General features: G+C 39.5%; 1 protein-coding gene across 6 annotated transcripts in view; it reads left to right on the top strand.

Moving 5' to 3' along the window:
* GALNT11 (polypeptide N-acetylgalactosaminyltransferase 11) overlaps positions 1–14,976 on the top strand; it is a 54,734-nt gene that overhangs the window by 23,446 nt on the left and 16,312 nt on the right. For all 6 annotated transcript variants that reach the window (XM_030854278.2, XM_030854277.2, XM_060305077.2 and 3 more), the window contains exons 3-6: positions 1,850–1,973; positions 3,660–3,826; positions 5,731–5,856; positions 8,292–8,541. In XM_030854278.2, coding sequence (XP_030710138.1) covers positions 1,850–1,973; positions 3,660–3,826; positions 5,731–5,856; positions 8,292–8,541 — 667 coding nt within the window. The remainder of the gene's footprint in view (positions 1–1,849; positions 1,974–3,659; positions 3,827–5,730; positions 5,857–8,291; positions 8,542–14,976) is intronic.

The raw sequence follows: 14,976 nt of genomic DNA, 5'->3' as shown, positions 1-14,976 counted from the left end.
ATGGACTTTGTTTGCCTGTGAAAGAAGTAGTGAGAGAACTGTAGATATTTGAAGTGACAAACCCAAATTACCTACCTGAAAAACTAAATTCTTTATTAAAGATCACAAAAAATATAGCGAATAAATGAATTCAGCAAAGTTACAGGGTACAAGATCAACACACCAAAACCAGTTGTATTTCTGGACACTAGCAATAAACAGTCCAAAAGTAAAATTAAGGGAACAATCCCATCTACAATGGAATCAGAAAGAATAAAGTACTTAAGAATAATATAGCCAAGGAGGTCTAAGATTTGTACACTGAAAACTACACAGCACTATTGAAAGAAATAAAAATAGACCTAAATAAATGGAAAGAGGTTCATGGATGGAATGCTAAATACTGTTAAGATGTCAGTACCACCCAAAGCAACCCACAGATTGAATGTAAATCTTATCAAAATCCCAATGGCCTTTGTTGAAAAGATGGAAAATCTGATTCTACAATTGATAAGGACTTGCAAGGGGCTCTGAATAGCCGGAACAGTCTTGAGCAAGAACAAAGCTGGAGAACACACACTTCTCTATTTCAAAACGTCCTGACAGTGTGATACTGCATAAGAATAGATATGCATCAGTAGATCAAAGGATAGACTGAGAGTCTGAAAATACACTCTGTGACATCTGTGGTCAAGTAGCATCTATGGTCAGTAATACCTGAGAACAAGTAACGTCTGTGGTCAGTTGATTTTCAGAAAGGGTGCCAAGAGCAGTTAATGTGGGAAGAATGGTCTTTTCAACCAGTGGTGCGGGGACAGATAGATACCCCCATGCAAAGGAATGAAGTTGAACCCTTACCTCATGTCATATTAAATTAACTCAGAATGGATCAAAGACTGTAAAACCCTAAGAAGAAATCATAGGGATAAATAAGATAATTGGGGAAGCACTGCATTCTGTATTTCATCCCCTCACATCTGGGGATCCATAAAACAATATTCTTTAAAAAAAAAAAAGAAACCTGCTCAACTCGAACCTGGGCCCCCAGCAGTGAAAGTGCTGAGCCCTAACCACTGGACCACCAGGGAATTCCCTTACTTGACTTTTAAAATCCAATCTTTTCCTGAATTATTTGACTGTGAAATCTTTTTTTTCTTTTTAATGTCTATTAATGTCCAGTGGAATTAGTTTTCCATGACCAGATTTTCAGAAATGCTGTTACAAGGGAGTCATTCTGTGAGGAGAGGCTAAAGGTTTTATGTGGGAAAGAGAAAGCAAGAGGAGGCTTTATTGTTCTTGGTGAAGGTGAGATTTCTGGCAATATTAGAGCAAAGATGTTAAATTATAATGATCTTGATTAGATCTGTGGAGGACTTTCCTGACCAGAGACTTTATAGAAAGGTTTATCAGTAGTATAATTTTTTTAGGGGAGGAGTTCATATAAAAACTTGCTGTTAAAAAAAAAAAAAATTTTTTTTTTTAGACAAAAATTAACAAAACCAAAAACAACCTTGCATTAATTGGGGCCTGTTGAGGTCCATATGGGTTTCTATAATCTATTGCTTTTATGGAAAAATCATCATTAAGTCTCTTTTTTTCTTGGTCATAGGTAAGTTTTTCTCTTGAAAATATTCTTAAGATTATGGCTAGTGAGCAGGTGTCATTTATGGTTAAGGTGCACTTGCTTTTTGAGCTAAACTGATAAAAATTTGACCTTAAACCTCAATTTACTTTTTTGAAAATGGAGACAAACTAGATTTGAGAAACATGGCTATTACCTGGTTATAAGAAGTTAAGATCATAATATAACAGTAACTGTAGCATTCCTTTCCAGATTTAATGTACTGACTGTGACGTCACTCTTTTGCAGGTATGATTTTTAATGAACGTGATCAGGAGTTGAGAGACTTGGGGTATCAGAAACATGCCTTCAATATGCTTATTAGTAACCGCTTGGGCTACCATAGAGATGTGCCAGATACAAGGAATGCAGCGTATGTTCCTTATTGGTTTCTGCTAATCACTCTAATAACACAGTGTTTTTAGTGCCAGCATAATAAGCCATGGGGGTGGTGTTAATATTTTGCAATTAGGCCTATTATTCAGGATACTAGAAAACCTAAGACAGATTTCCACTCATACTATGCTTGAAGCCACATGGTCTGAGATTGTACTGACAAAGTTCTAGAGCTTGCTGTGTTTCTTTTGAAATTTAAAATCGTGGGAAAAAGGAGGGAGGTGCTACCTGCATATAATTAAATAACCTTCCAAGCATAAGTTTATTTTAAATGTTTGTTTATTGGATTCATGGCGAAAAGGAATTAATATCAGTGAAGAATTCTACTCATCATCTCACTTTTCTGTTTTCATTATTTTTGTTTCTTCAAAGGCTTTTCATTCATATGGTCAGTCAGTCATTCATTCCACAGATCTGTTTCAGCACATTTTGTGTTTGCTGGACTCTCTATTAGGCCCTGGAAATAAACAAAATAAGACATAGTCTCTTGGTTCACAGGGCTTAGAGTCTAGCAGGGGAGGTAGATAAAGAAGTGAGTAATTGCAGTTACACAAGAATGAGGGCTGTGATAGGAGTTGGTGAAATGGGGTCCTCCAAACCAGAATGACCAGGGAAGGCTTCATAGAGGGTGATGACTGAGCAGTGATGTAAGGGAAGGTTTCCCCTATATAGGGAACAGATCGAGGCATAAAATTATACTATTTGTCAAAGGGACTGAAACAGTTCACTTTGCCTGTAGTGGAGGAATGGCAAGAAACTGGAGGTGGGCAGGGCCCAGACGTTGCAAGGCTTTGTATGCCATGCGAAAGAGCATGGAATACCAGATTTTATTGTTTAAGTTAGTGGGGTTTTTTCTTGTGGCTGCTTAAAGCCACTTAATCCTTTTTATCAAATAGTTGCTTACATGGAAGCTCTTCCATTATCCTGATATATATCATAGTTTACTCAAATCTTTTTCTATTATTGGGCAAAAAATAAAATTTTCAAATACAGAATTTCACATTTCCATTATTTCCTTTTGAAACCTCTTTGAGGAGAAGAAACTGAACATCAGCTTATGAGTACTGCATTAAAAACTCGCAGTGATTTTAGTAAAAACATTTTTATGTACCAAAAAAGAAAAAAAAATTCAAGTTTTTAAAACGACCTAAAAATAAGCGGAGTTGCAGGTACTGGAGGGAGAAATCATTAACAAATGTAAAACTCTTGAATAAGAAAACACATTGTGATGGGGAGGGGGAAGGGTAAGCTGTGACAAAGCGAGAGAGTGGCATGGACATATATACACTACCAAACGTAAAATAGATAGCTAGTGGGAAGCAGCCGCATAGCACAGGGAGATCAGCTCGGTGCTTTGTGACCGGGTGGGATAGGGAGGGTGGGAGGGAAGGAGACGCAAGAGGGAGGAGATATGGGAACATATGTATATGTATAACTGATTCACTTTGTCATAAAGCAGAAACTAGCACACCATTGTAAAGCAATTATACTCCAATAAAGATATAAAAAAAAAAAGAAAACACGTTATCTTAAATGCTTTTTAAAAACTTGTTAATAATGTAAGGAAGAGGCCGAACAAGGGGACAGTTAATGTTTAGTGAATAATAACCTAAAACATTTGAGCTTTTAAAATGTCAGAATTTTCCCATATTCGTCTTCACAGATGTAAAGACAGGTCTTACCCGACGGATCTACCAGTCGCTAGTGTTGTTATTTGTTTCTACAACGAAGCCTTTTCTGCCTTGCTCCGGACCGTGCACAGCGTCCTAGACCGCACGCCAGCCCGGCTTCTTCACGAAATTATCCTCGTGGATGATGACAGTGACTTCGGTAAGGACTATTGTAATTGGCAATGTGGGATCTATGCAGTTGTTCACTGTCGTGCTGACCACATCAGCAGAGCTGACCGTTCAGTATTTAGTGGATAGGAGGACCCTCATGCACGCAATTGCAACAGAGCCAACCACAATTAAATGCCTGATTATAGGGTAATTTCAAAGAAACTGCACTGTCTTTGTAATCTGTTTTCAAACTGTGCTACCGAAATTTGGCCCCTGAAATTTTTCCCTTGGCTTACCTTTTTAAAAGAGTATTTTTATTTTGAAATAACTATAGATAGACAGTAAGTTACGAAGAGGTCCTGTGTACCCCTTCACCCAGTTTCCTCCATTGGTTACATCTTACATCATTATAGTACAATATCAAAACCCAGAATTTAACATTGGTATAATATGTGTGTACAGTTATTTGTCATTTTATCCCATGAGTAGATTTCTGTAACCACCACTGCTGTCAAGGTACAGACTGCACTGCTCCATCACCCCTTCAAGGTTGTTATATAAACAGAATCATACAGTATGTGACGTTTTGAGATTGGCTTTTTTAACTAGACATAATGCTTTGGCTTACGTTTATCTCGTCAGTCTGTTATATCAGCTGTCTCTAGATAAGGTGGATTGCATTCTGATAGCTCTTAGATGATCTCTGAAGGCCAGTATTTTATGATTCAGTACATACTTCAGACCCTTATTTAATTCAACATAGACTCTTCCTAAAAGTGATTTCATGTACACACAGCAGGATGGAGGGCTGTCCTCAACCTTGTGAGAGAGGTTGTATCCCCATTTTACAGAGGAGGAAATATTAAGTAATTTGCTCAAGATCCTGTAGCTGTTAAGTGGTAGAGTTGAAATTAGACCCCTGGTCTACATAACTCCAAGCCTTCTGCTATTTTCATTACAGTAACCTGCAGAGATACACTGATAAATTGTATGTCAATTACATATTTTTTCACAACTCAAGGGTTTATTAAGCATCTCTTATATATCAACAACAGAATTGGTATGCAAGTATACTTAAGTATACAAAATGAGGAAATGTACACTGAGACCAGTGGGTGCAAATTCTCAAACCCTGGTAACTATTGAAATCTCATAGGAGAAATAGAAAAAAATTGAATTTCAAAAATGAATGATTAAAAAAACCAAGAATTTGAGTCTGGACCAAGTAGAAGATTGGCTAAGTAGTATAATTCTAGAATTTATGGTGTTGAATTTTTTTTTTAAGTAAACCTGTATTTTTCATTTTGTTGGTATATTTTCTAAAAGGGAAAATTCATGATCATTTACAATGGTTTATATACTAACTATAGAAAGAATTATTTATTTAATTATCTTATATGATCTTTGAAGTTATTATGAAATCTAAAGGTAAATGAGCTAGAATTTAAAAAATATTTAGTGCCCATGGAAGGTGCTAAATTAATAAAAGAATGTATTTACTGCTGCTGTTATATAATTCTTGGTAGGGAAATAGAAGTTGTTTCTCAACTATTCTGAAATGGAGTAGGACTTAATAAATCACTTTGAAACAAAAGATATTTACATATCATTTTGTTTTAAATATGATTTATATGCAGTCAGCCAAACATTCATTCACTCAAGCTACTCATTTCAGACATTCTTTATGCAAAGCGTTGTGTTAGTTGCTATGGAAATACAGATAAGTCTATAACTTAAGTAACTATTCCTTTAGGCTAGTGTTCCAACTCTTAACCCTCATTTTTTTCCTTCCAAGATAAGCTATGATCTTCTTTTAAAATAAAGCAGAAGAAGATTCTATATTTGCCTAAAAATTTGTTGTCGCAAGTGCCAGCCACGACTCTAGAGAATCTGCAAAATGTCTGTGCATATGTCTCATGTGGTTTGAACAGTTGTGCGACTCTTCATTTTCAGACGATGTGAAAGGAGAACTAGATGAATACATCCAAAAATACCTCCCTGGAAAGATTAAAGTAATAAGAAATACAAAACGTGAGGGATTGATTCGAGGAAGAATGATTGGAGCAGCCCACGCAACAGGTAGAACTTCCCGCTGGCCTTTCTTGGTGGGTGTTGAGTGATGAGGGCTCTGAGTCTCCTGCCCTCCTGATCCTGCGTCAGTCTCTGAAAAATGGTGTCTTTAGGGGGCACTGCCAGCAGGAAAGGTGAGGCTTGTTCAGTTTGGGAAAGGCCTTTCCATAACTCCAGCCCGGTTGTTCCAAAGCACAGGCTCCAAGGAGGTGAACTCTGGAGTCCTCAGTGGTCTGCCTTTCTGGTTTTTCTTCAGTTACATTATATTGATTCAAATGTATTTCGTTTTACGGTTACCTCTATGGAAGGTTGGTGATCCTAATTTTCATTTATGATCTTGATAAAAATTTTTCCTTTTAAAATACATTTATTTCAGTTAAAACAAATGAATTTGTTTAAAAATATTAGGTATCTAATACTGCAGGTGATGCCTGGATATGGCAAAAATAATCAAGATAATTTTAAAATTCCAGAACTTTGGGGGGGCGTTCCCCAATAGTGAAAAAAATCTCCTACCTTCCCATATACTGCTCTCCTCAAGATAACCAGTCACTGGGGTTTAAGTGGTTGGCACTGCTTCCTGCCACCACCCCTCCTTGTACACCCACTGTCCCATTCGCTGGGTTTAGCTGTGACTTCATTTTTAGAATCTTTCTTCTTCCCTCCTTTCTCTTAAACCTGCAGTGAACAGGAGCAATTAACAAAAAATGAGAAGTAGCTCCCCTCCATCCAGTCTGCAGTCATATGCAGATTGAGTTCAAGGCGAGATTTCTTCTTTAGAGTCTATTTTGACGTATTGAAGGCACGAGATAGAAAATTGTGGGGTATTTGTAGGGAATGGCAAGATTATGTCACAGAACATCGTACTGTTATAGTATATTATTACTGAGAGTTTATTGTTTTTCAGGTAACAATAGTCATTTAGTTTTTGTTTTTGTTTTTGATTTTATTTTGCGGTACGCGGGCCTCCCACTGCCACGGCCCCTCCCGTTGCGCAGCACAGGCTCCGGACACGCAGGCCCAGCGGCCATGGCCCACGGGCCTAGCCGCTCCGCAGCATGCGGGATCTTCCTGGACTGGGGCGCGAACCCGCGTCCCCCGCATTGGCAGGCGGACTCCCAACCACTGCGCCACCAGGGAAGCCCAGTCATGTAGTTTTTTTCTTTATGATCTGTTGGTCCTTGTTCAAATATAGTTTAGGATCTGTCAAAAAATAAGCCAGTTTTTGGGAAATCAATCTCAGGTTCAGTGTGACTGTTATTATCTTACTTCATTTAGTTAAATTGTCTTTAATTGAAAAAGTAACATTTTTCGAATTAAAAAAAGCTATTATACATTTTCTCCTCAGAGGAAACTTGATTGAATTGACCTCACTTCACTTGAATAGTGTACAGGTTGAACATTCTGCCTTTCTGTATTGAATGACATCTGGTGAGCTGTATGCTCTTTACATCCTCATAAAGTCCTTCACAGGAGGCCTTGAAGGACATGACTAAGTCACTGTCATCCTGGAGGACTTTCTTGCTGGAGGTATTTCTGCTACTGTTAATTGGAATAGGATGCATCCGGTGCTTTATGAAATTCACATAAAATCTGTATCAATACATTTCATGGATAAACGTTTGGAAAAATAATAATGCTGTCTGATGATGAGATTCTAAGTTTCTCAGCTGTTCAGAATAACCATTAAGTTATCAAAGAAGTTTGGGATTATCAAAGAAACCCTCACTCCTCACATGTATCAAGAGGAGTTAAAAATGCATGATAAAACCTTTACGATTTTAATTTTATTGACTAGAAGAAAAGAGCATCCCGTGGCTGATGAGACTGGGGGGATTAGAAAGGAAGGGTGGGAAATGGAAGAAAAAGAAATGAGTGCGTGGCAGTCAAGTGGTGAATCCAAGGAGAAGGGAGCTGTGTTGCTGACGTGATGAGAGGGCTGCACGCTTCTCTCACTCCTGAGAATCGCTGTGTTGTAGCCATAATCGATAACTGGGGTCATGTGTCCGTGTCACCAGCGAGAATGAGTTACGTTCTCTAATCTCTGTTTACTAAGGCAGGGAAATACATACTAAACATAAATATTTCCATTACAATAATTGTACTAAAAGTACGCACAGCTGACCACTGTCATTGCACCACACTCCATACCTGGCTGTCCAGAGAACTGAATTGTTCCTGTGAGATTTTGAATCTTTTTACTGAGGAGAATATGTAAATTTTTTCACAGGTTGTGCATATTGTTTGCATATGTTCTTCAATCATAGCAGTGCACTTCAGACAGAATTCCTGGCTAACAGACTTCTGAGTACCGGTTTAATAGTTTGGGCTGGAAGGGTGGCAGCTACCTTTCACACCTGTAAATGCATCCGCACTTGAACTGGTGGCCATACCTAACTTGAGTGTGGTGCAGCTCTCAGGGCCCCTATTGTTTGCCTCCCCAGGAGAAGTCCTGGTGTTCCTGGACAGCCACTGTGAGGTGAATGTGATGTGGCTGCAGCCCCTGCTGGCTGCCATCCGGGAGGACCGGCAAATGGTGGTGTGCCCGGTGATCGACATCATCAGCGCTGACACGCTGGCCTACAGCTCGTCCCCTGTGGTGCGGGGAGGATTCAACTGGGGGCTGCACTTCAAATGGGACCTCGTTCCCCTTTCTGAGCTCGGAGGAACAGACGGAGCTACTGCACCAATAAAGTAAGATTTCTCCTGTATGTGTGAAAAATTCCCGAAAGAGGAAACATACTCAAAGATAATTCCTTTTTCTTTGCAGGAAGCAAAAGTGTTGGCTTAACTTGTTTGTCCGTTAAAAATTTTTGAGTGCTTACCGCATTTTACGTACTCTGCCAAGTCCCAAGGAAAGATTTATGAATAAGAAATTGTCCAGGCCCTCAAGGATTTATATCTTAGTGAGAAAAGCAGAAGAAGTCAACAATATCCCGGGATAATTGTTGCATAGTATAGCCTGGGAGGACCCCCTGTGCTGTGTTGTTTATATCACATACCATGGTTATTGCATTGGTCGTTAACACATCTTCAGTTCTTTGCTAGTGTGAGTGGTACTGTGAAGAACATTTAATACATAAGCCTTTTCTATAATTAGGATTTTAGGATGGATTCCCACTCGTACAATTACTGAGTCATTGTATGTGAATTATTTTCAATTTTCATCCGTATTCTCTCATATTATAAATCTCTTATATGTTATTTCTCCTTATTTTTGTTTTCTTTTAAATTTCTCGTAGATTTCAGAGACGTTTGTCTGTATTTGTACTTTTTAAAGTTCTTAGACCTACTCTTTCTTTTAAACTTTTTTTTTTAATACAGCTTTTAAAAAATACTCATTTATTTGGCTGCATTGGGTCTTAGTTGCGGCACGCGGGGTCTTTTCGTTGTGGCGTGCGGGCTCCAGAGCATGTGGGCTCAGTAGTTGCAGCACGCAGGCTCTCTAGTTGTGGCACACAGGCTCCAGAGCGCATGGGCTCAGTAGTTGAGGCATGCAGGCTCTCTAGTTGTGGTGCACCGGCTCTAGAGCATGCAGGCTCAGTAGTTGTGGTGTGTGGGCTTAGTTGTCCCATGGCATGTGGGATCTTAGTTCCCCAATCAGGGATCAAACCCACATCCCCTGCACTGGAAGGTGGATTCTTAACCACTGGACTACCAGGGAAGTCCCTTTTTAAAACTTTTTTACTGTAAAAAATAGCATATGTAAAAAGTATATATGTATACATGCATACGATTTAATAAATGATTATAGTGTGAACACTGAAAGTACCACCAAGTCAAGAAATAGCACCCACATGCCCCCTGTATACCCCTCCCTGGTCACAGCCCCTGCCCTTGTCCTTAGAGGTGTCATTACCCTGACCCACTCATCATTTCCCTGCTCTCCTGGAGAGTTGTACCCCCCATGTATGATTTCTAAATGATGTAATGTAGTCCAGTTCCCTGTTCTTGGACTTCATGTAAAGGAAGCCATGGGACTCATCACTGTCTTCTTTTAGTCAGTATTGCGTTAAAAGCCTCTGTGCTGCACTGTATAGTTGATTCATTTTTATTGCTGTATAATATTCTGTTATACTCATGTATCATAACATTTATCCGGTTTACTGTGGGCAGGGCATTTGGGTTGTTTTCAGTCGTTTTTCCACCTTACAAGTAGTGCTGTTGTCAGCATTCTTACTCATGGCTTCTAGCTTACAGGAGTGAAACTGCCCAGTCATAGGCATGCCTGTCTTCACCTTTAGTTGATAACGTTTTCCCCACACCTCAGGCGACTAGAACGCCATTGGCTCCTCAGCTAGCCTTTGGGTACTTGCCAGCTTCCTTTCATCTGAACCAGACTTGGAGGGGAGGCTGATAGAGAGCTGGGCCAGCTCAGGTGGCTGAGGTGCTCTCCTGGCAGGGTGGGGTTGTCTCCTGTTCTCAGGCTTTGTGAGAGAACCTGTTGCAGTTCTTTGTGAAGTCCGTGAAAAAAGCACACCCAGCTCTCAGTTTTCTTCTAGTCTTCACGTGCTTGTAACCCTTCTTCCTACCAGGGCTTTCAGTGCGGGTCTCTACCCTCTGCTCCCCAGCCTTGCAGGTGGGAGTTAGATGCTGGAGCACATCTCTCAGGAGAGCAGGGCTGCACCTGGGGACTGTCGCTCTATGTTTCTGGGCTCCACGACTTCACGTACTGTGATTGGAGGCAGACAGGAGCACTGACCCCATTTTCAGCTTCCCTTTGCCAGTGCAAGAGAAAGTTCCTTGGACTGTTGCTACATGTGTTCTCATTCGTAGTTACAGGGCAGTGGCCAGTTTTTGCCTATTTCATCATCTTCATGGGTATTTGTTTTTCATTGTTTAATTTTTAATATTTTTAATCAAAAACATATATTCACAGTAATAAGTCAAACAGTATAGAACAACTTAGGATGAGAAGTGGCTGGCTCTAACCCTCCCTCCCCATTCTCAGTCCTTCTCCCCAGAGGCAAATTCTTTTAACCACTTTTAGTTTTGGTCTTCCATTCCTTACTTCCTGAACTCTAAATTATATGCATAGTCCTCTTTTCAACATAAAACCAACTATAGGCCTCTCTGTTGGAAAAATGAAGATTTAGCTCATTTACATCACTCCCATGTTCCCTTTATTGTTGTAGGATGAGTTTTTAGTTACTGTACTGGTTACTTTTGATACTTAAAAAAAAAAAATCTGTTTCTTGTTCTGACTTTTTTTTTTTTTGTCTGCGTTGGGTCTTTGTTGCTGCACGTGGGCTCTCTCTAGCTGCAACGAGCGGGGGCCACTCCTCGCTGCGGTGCACGGGCTTCTCATTGCGGTGGCTTCTCTTGTTGCAGAGCACGGCCTCTAGGTGCACGGGCTTCAGTAGTTGTGGCATGCAGGCTCAGTAGTTGTGGCACACAGGCTCAGCAGTTGTGGCTTGCAGGCTCCAGAGTAGCAGGCTCAGTAGTTGTGGCGCACGGGCTTAGTTGCTCCGCGTCATGTGGGATCTTCCTGGACCAGGGCTCGAACCCATGTCCCCTGCATTGGCAGGCGGATTCCCAACCACTGCGCCACCAGGGAAGCCCCGTTCTGTTGACTTTCGACGGCATCATTTGACATTCTTCCTTGAACAATGAGGCTATGAGCACCGCTTTCTCCTTTTTTCCACTTTTTCTCCCCTTTCGGCTGTAGGCTGTTTCACTTTTATTATATCAAGGTTGCTAACTTCTTGAGTTGGATATTTAGATTTTTAAAATTTTTAGCCTTTTTTCTTTTCTAATACATGTATTTAAGATGATAAATTTTCTTCTGATCATGGCTTTAGCTGCATCCCACAAACTGTGATATATCATTTTTTATTGTCATTTTTTTTAACATCTTTATTGGGGTATAATTGCTTTACAGTGGTGTGTTAGCTTCTGCTTTATAACAAAGTGAATCAGTTATACATACACATATGTTCCCATATCTCTTCCCTCCTGCGTCTCCCTCCCTCCCACCCTCCCTATCCCACCCCTCCAGGCGGTCACAAAGCACCGAGCTGATATCCCTGTGCTATGCGGCTGCTTCCCACTAGCCATCTACCTTACGTTTGGTAGTGTATATATGTCCCTGCCTCTCTCTCGCTTTGTCACAGCTCACCCTTCTCCCTCCCCATATCCTCAATTCCGTTCTCCAGTAGGTCTGTGTCTTTATTCCCGTCTTACCCCTAGGTTCTTCATGACATTTTTTTTTTCTTAAATTCCATATATATGTGTTAGCATACGGTATTTGTCTTTCTCTTTCTGACTTACTTCACTCTGTATGACAGACTCTAGGTCTATCCACCTCAATACAGATAGCTCAATTTCGTTTCTTTTTATGGCTGAGTAATATTCCATTGTATATATGTGCCACATCTTCTTTATCCATTCATCCAATGGTGGGCACTTAGGTTGTTTCTATCTCCGGGCTATTGTAAATAGAGCTGCAATAAACATTTTGGTACATGACTCTTTTTGAATTATGGTTTTCTCAGGGTATATGCCCAGTAGTGGGATTGCTGGGTCATATGGTAGTTCTATTTGTAGTTTTCTAAGGAACCTTCATACTGTTCTCCATAGTGGCTGTACCAGTTCACAGTCCCACCAGCAGTGCAAGAGTGTTCCCTTTTCTCCACACCCTCTCCAGCATTTATTGTTTCTAGATTTTTTGATGATGGCCATTCTGACTGGTGTGAGATGATATCTCATTGTAGTTTTGATTTGCATTTCTCTAATGATTAATGATGTTGAGCATCCTTTCATGTGTTTGTTGGCAGTCTGTATATCTTTGGAGAAATGTCTATTTAGGTCTTCTGCCCATTTTTGGATTGGGTTGTTTGTTTTTTTGTTATTGAGCTGCATGAGCTGCTTATAAATTTTGGAAATTAATCCTTTGTCAGTTGCTTCATTTGCAAATATTTTCTCCCATTCTGAGGGTTGTCTTTTGGTCTTGTTTATGGTTTCCTTTGCTGTGCAAAAGCTTTGAAGTTTCATTAGGTCCCATTTGTTTATTTTTGTTTTTATTTCCATTTCTCTAGGAGGAGGGTCAAAAAGGATCTTGCTGTGATTTATGTCACAGAGTGTTCTGCCTATGTTTTCCTCTAAGAGTTTGATAGTTTCTGGCCTTACATTTAGGTCTTTAATCCATTTTGAGCTTTTTTTTGTGTATGGTGTTAGGGAGTGATCTAATCCCATACTTTTACATGTAGCTGTCCAGTTTTCCCAGCACCACTTATTGAAGAGGCTGTCCTTTCTCCACTGTACATTCCTCCCTCCTTTATCAAAGATAAGGTGACCATATGTGTGTGGGTTTATCTCTGGGCTTTCTATCCTGTTCCATTGATCTTTCTGTTTTTGTGCCAGTACCATACTGTCTTGATTACTGTAGCTTTGTAGTATAGTCTGAAGTCAGGGAGCCTGATTCCTCCAGCTCCGTTTTTCGTTCTCAAGATTGCTTTGGCTATTCGGGGTCTTTTGTGTTTCCATACAAATTGTGAAATTTTTTGTTCTAGTTCTGTGAAAAATGCCATTGGTAGTTTTATAGGGATTGCATTGAATCTGTAGATTGCTTTGGGTAGTAGAGTCATTTTCACAATGTTGATTCTTCCAATCCAAGAACATGGTATATCTCACCATCTATTTGTATCACCTTTAATTTCTTTCATCAATGTCTTATAATTTTCTGCCTACAGGTCTTTTGTCTCCTTTGGTAGGTTTATTCCTAGATATTTTATTCTTTTTGTTGCAGTGGTAAATGGGAGTGTTTTCTTGATTTCACTTTCAGATTTTTCATCATTAGTGTATACGAATGCCAGAGATTTCTGTGCATTAATTTTGTATCCTGCTACTTTGCCAAATTCATTGATTAGCTCTAGTAGTTTTCTGGAAGCATCTTTAGGATCCTCTGTGTATAGTATCATGTCATCTGCAAACAGTGACAGCTTTACTTCTTCTTTTCCAATTTGGATTCCTTTTATTTCCTTTTCTTCTCTGATTGCTGTGGCTAAAACTTCCAAAACTATGTTGAATAAGAGTGGTGGGAGTGGGCAACCTTGTCTTGTTCCTGATCTTAGTGGAAATGCTTTCAGTTTTTCACCATTGAGGACGATGTTGGCTGTGGGTTTGTCATATATGGCCTTTATCATGTTGAGGAAAGTTCCCTCTATGCCTACTTTCTGGAGAGTTTTTATCATAAATCGGTGTTGAACTTTGTCAGAAGCTTTCTCTGCATCTATTGAGATGATCATATGGTTTTTATCCTCCAATATGTTAATATGGTGTATCACATTGATTGATTTGCATATATTGAAGAATCCTTGCATTCCTGGGATAAACCCCACTTGATCATGGTGTATGATCCTTTTAATGTGCTGTTGGATTCTGTTTGCTAGTCTTCTGTTGAGGATTTTTGCTTCTATGTTCATCAGTGATATTGGCCTGAGTTTTCTTTCTTTGTGACATCCTTGTCTGGTTTTGGTATCAAGGTGATGGTGGCCTCATAGAATGAATTTGGGAGTGTTCCTCCCTCTGCTATATTTTGGAAGAGTTTGAGAAGGATAGGTGTTAGCTCTTCTCTAAATGTTTGATAGAATTCGCCTGTGAAGCCATCTGGTCCTGGGCTTTTGTTTATTGGAAGATTTTTAATCAGAGTTTCAATTTCAGTGCTTGTGATTGGTCTGTTCATAGTTTCTATTTCTTCCTGATTCAGTCTTGGCAGGTTGTGCATTTCTAAGAATTTGTCCATTTCTTCCAGATTGTCCATTTTATTGGCATAGAGTTGCTTGTAGTAATCTCTCATGATCCTTTGTATTTCTGCAGTGTCAGTTGTTACTTCTCCTTTTTCATTTCTAATTCTGTTGATTTGAGTCTTCTCCCTTTTTTTCTTGATGAGTCTGGCTAATGGTTTATCAATTTTGTTTATCTTCTCAAAGAACCAGCTTTTAGTTTTATTGATCTTTGCTATTGTTTCCTTCATTTCTTTTTCATTTTTTTCTGATCTGATTTTTATGATTTCTTTCCTTCTGCTAACTTTGGGGTTTTTTTGTTCTTCTTTCTCTAATTGCTTTAGGTGCAAGGTTAGGTTGTTTATTTGAGGTGTTTCCTGTTTCTTAAGGTGGGCTTGTATTGCTA

Source organism: Globicephala melas, chromosome 9 (assembly GCF_963455315.2).
Source record: "Globicephala melas chromosome 9, mGloMel1.2, whole genome shotgun sequence".
Lineage (NCBI taxonomy): Eukaryota > Metazoa > Chordata > Mammalia > Artiodactyla > Delphinidae > Globicephala > Globicephala melas.
Note: the sequence above shows the minus strand (reverse complement) of the source record. Positions and strands in the feature narration are given on the sequence as shown.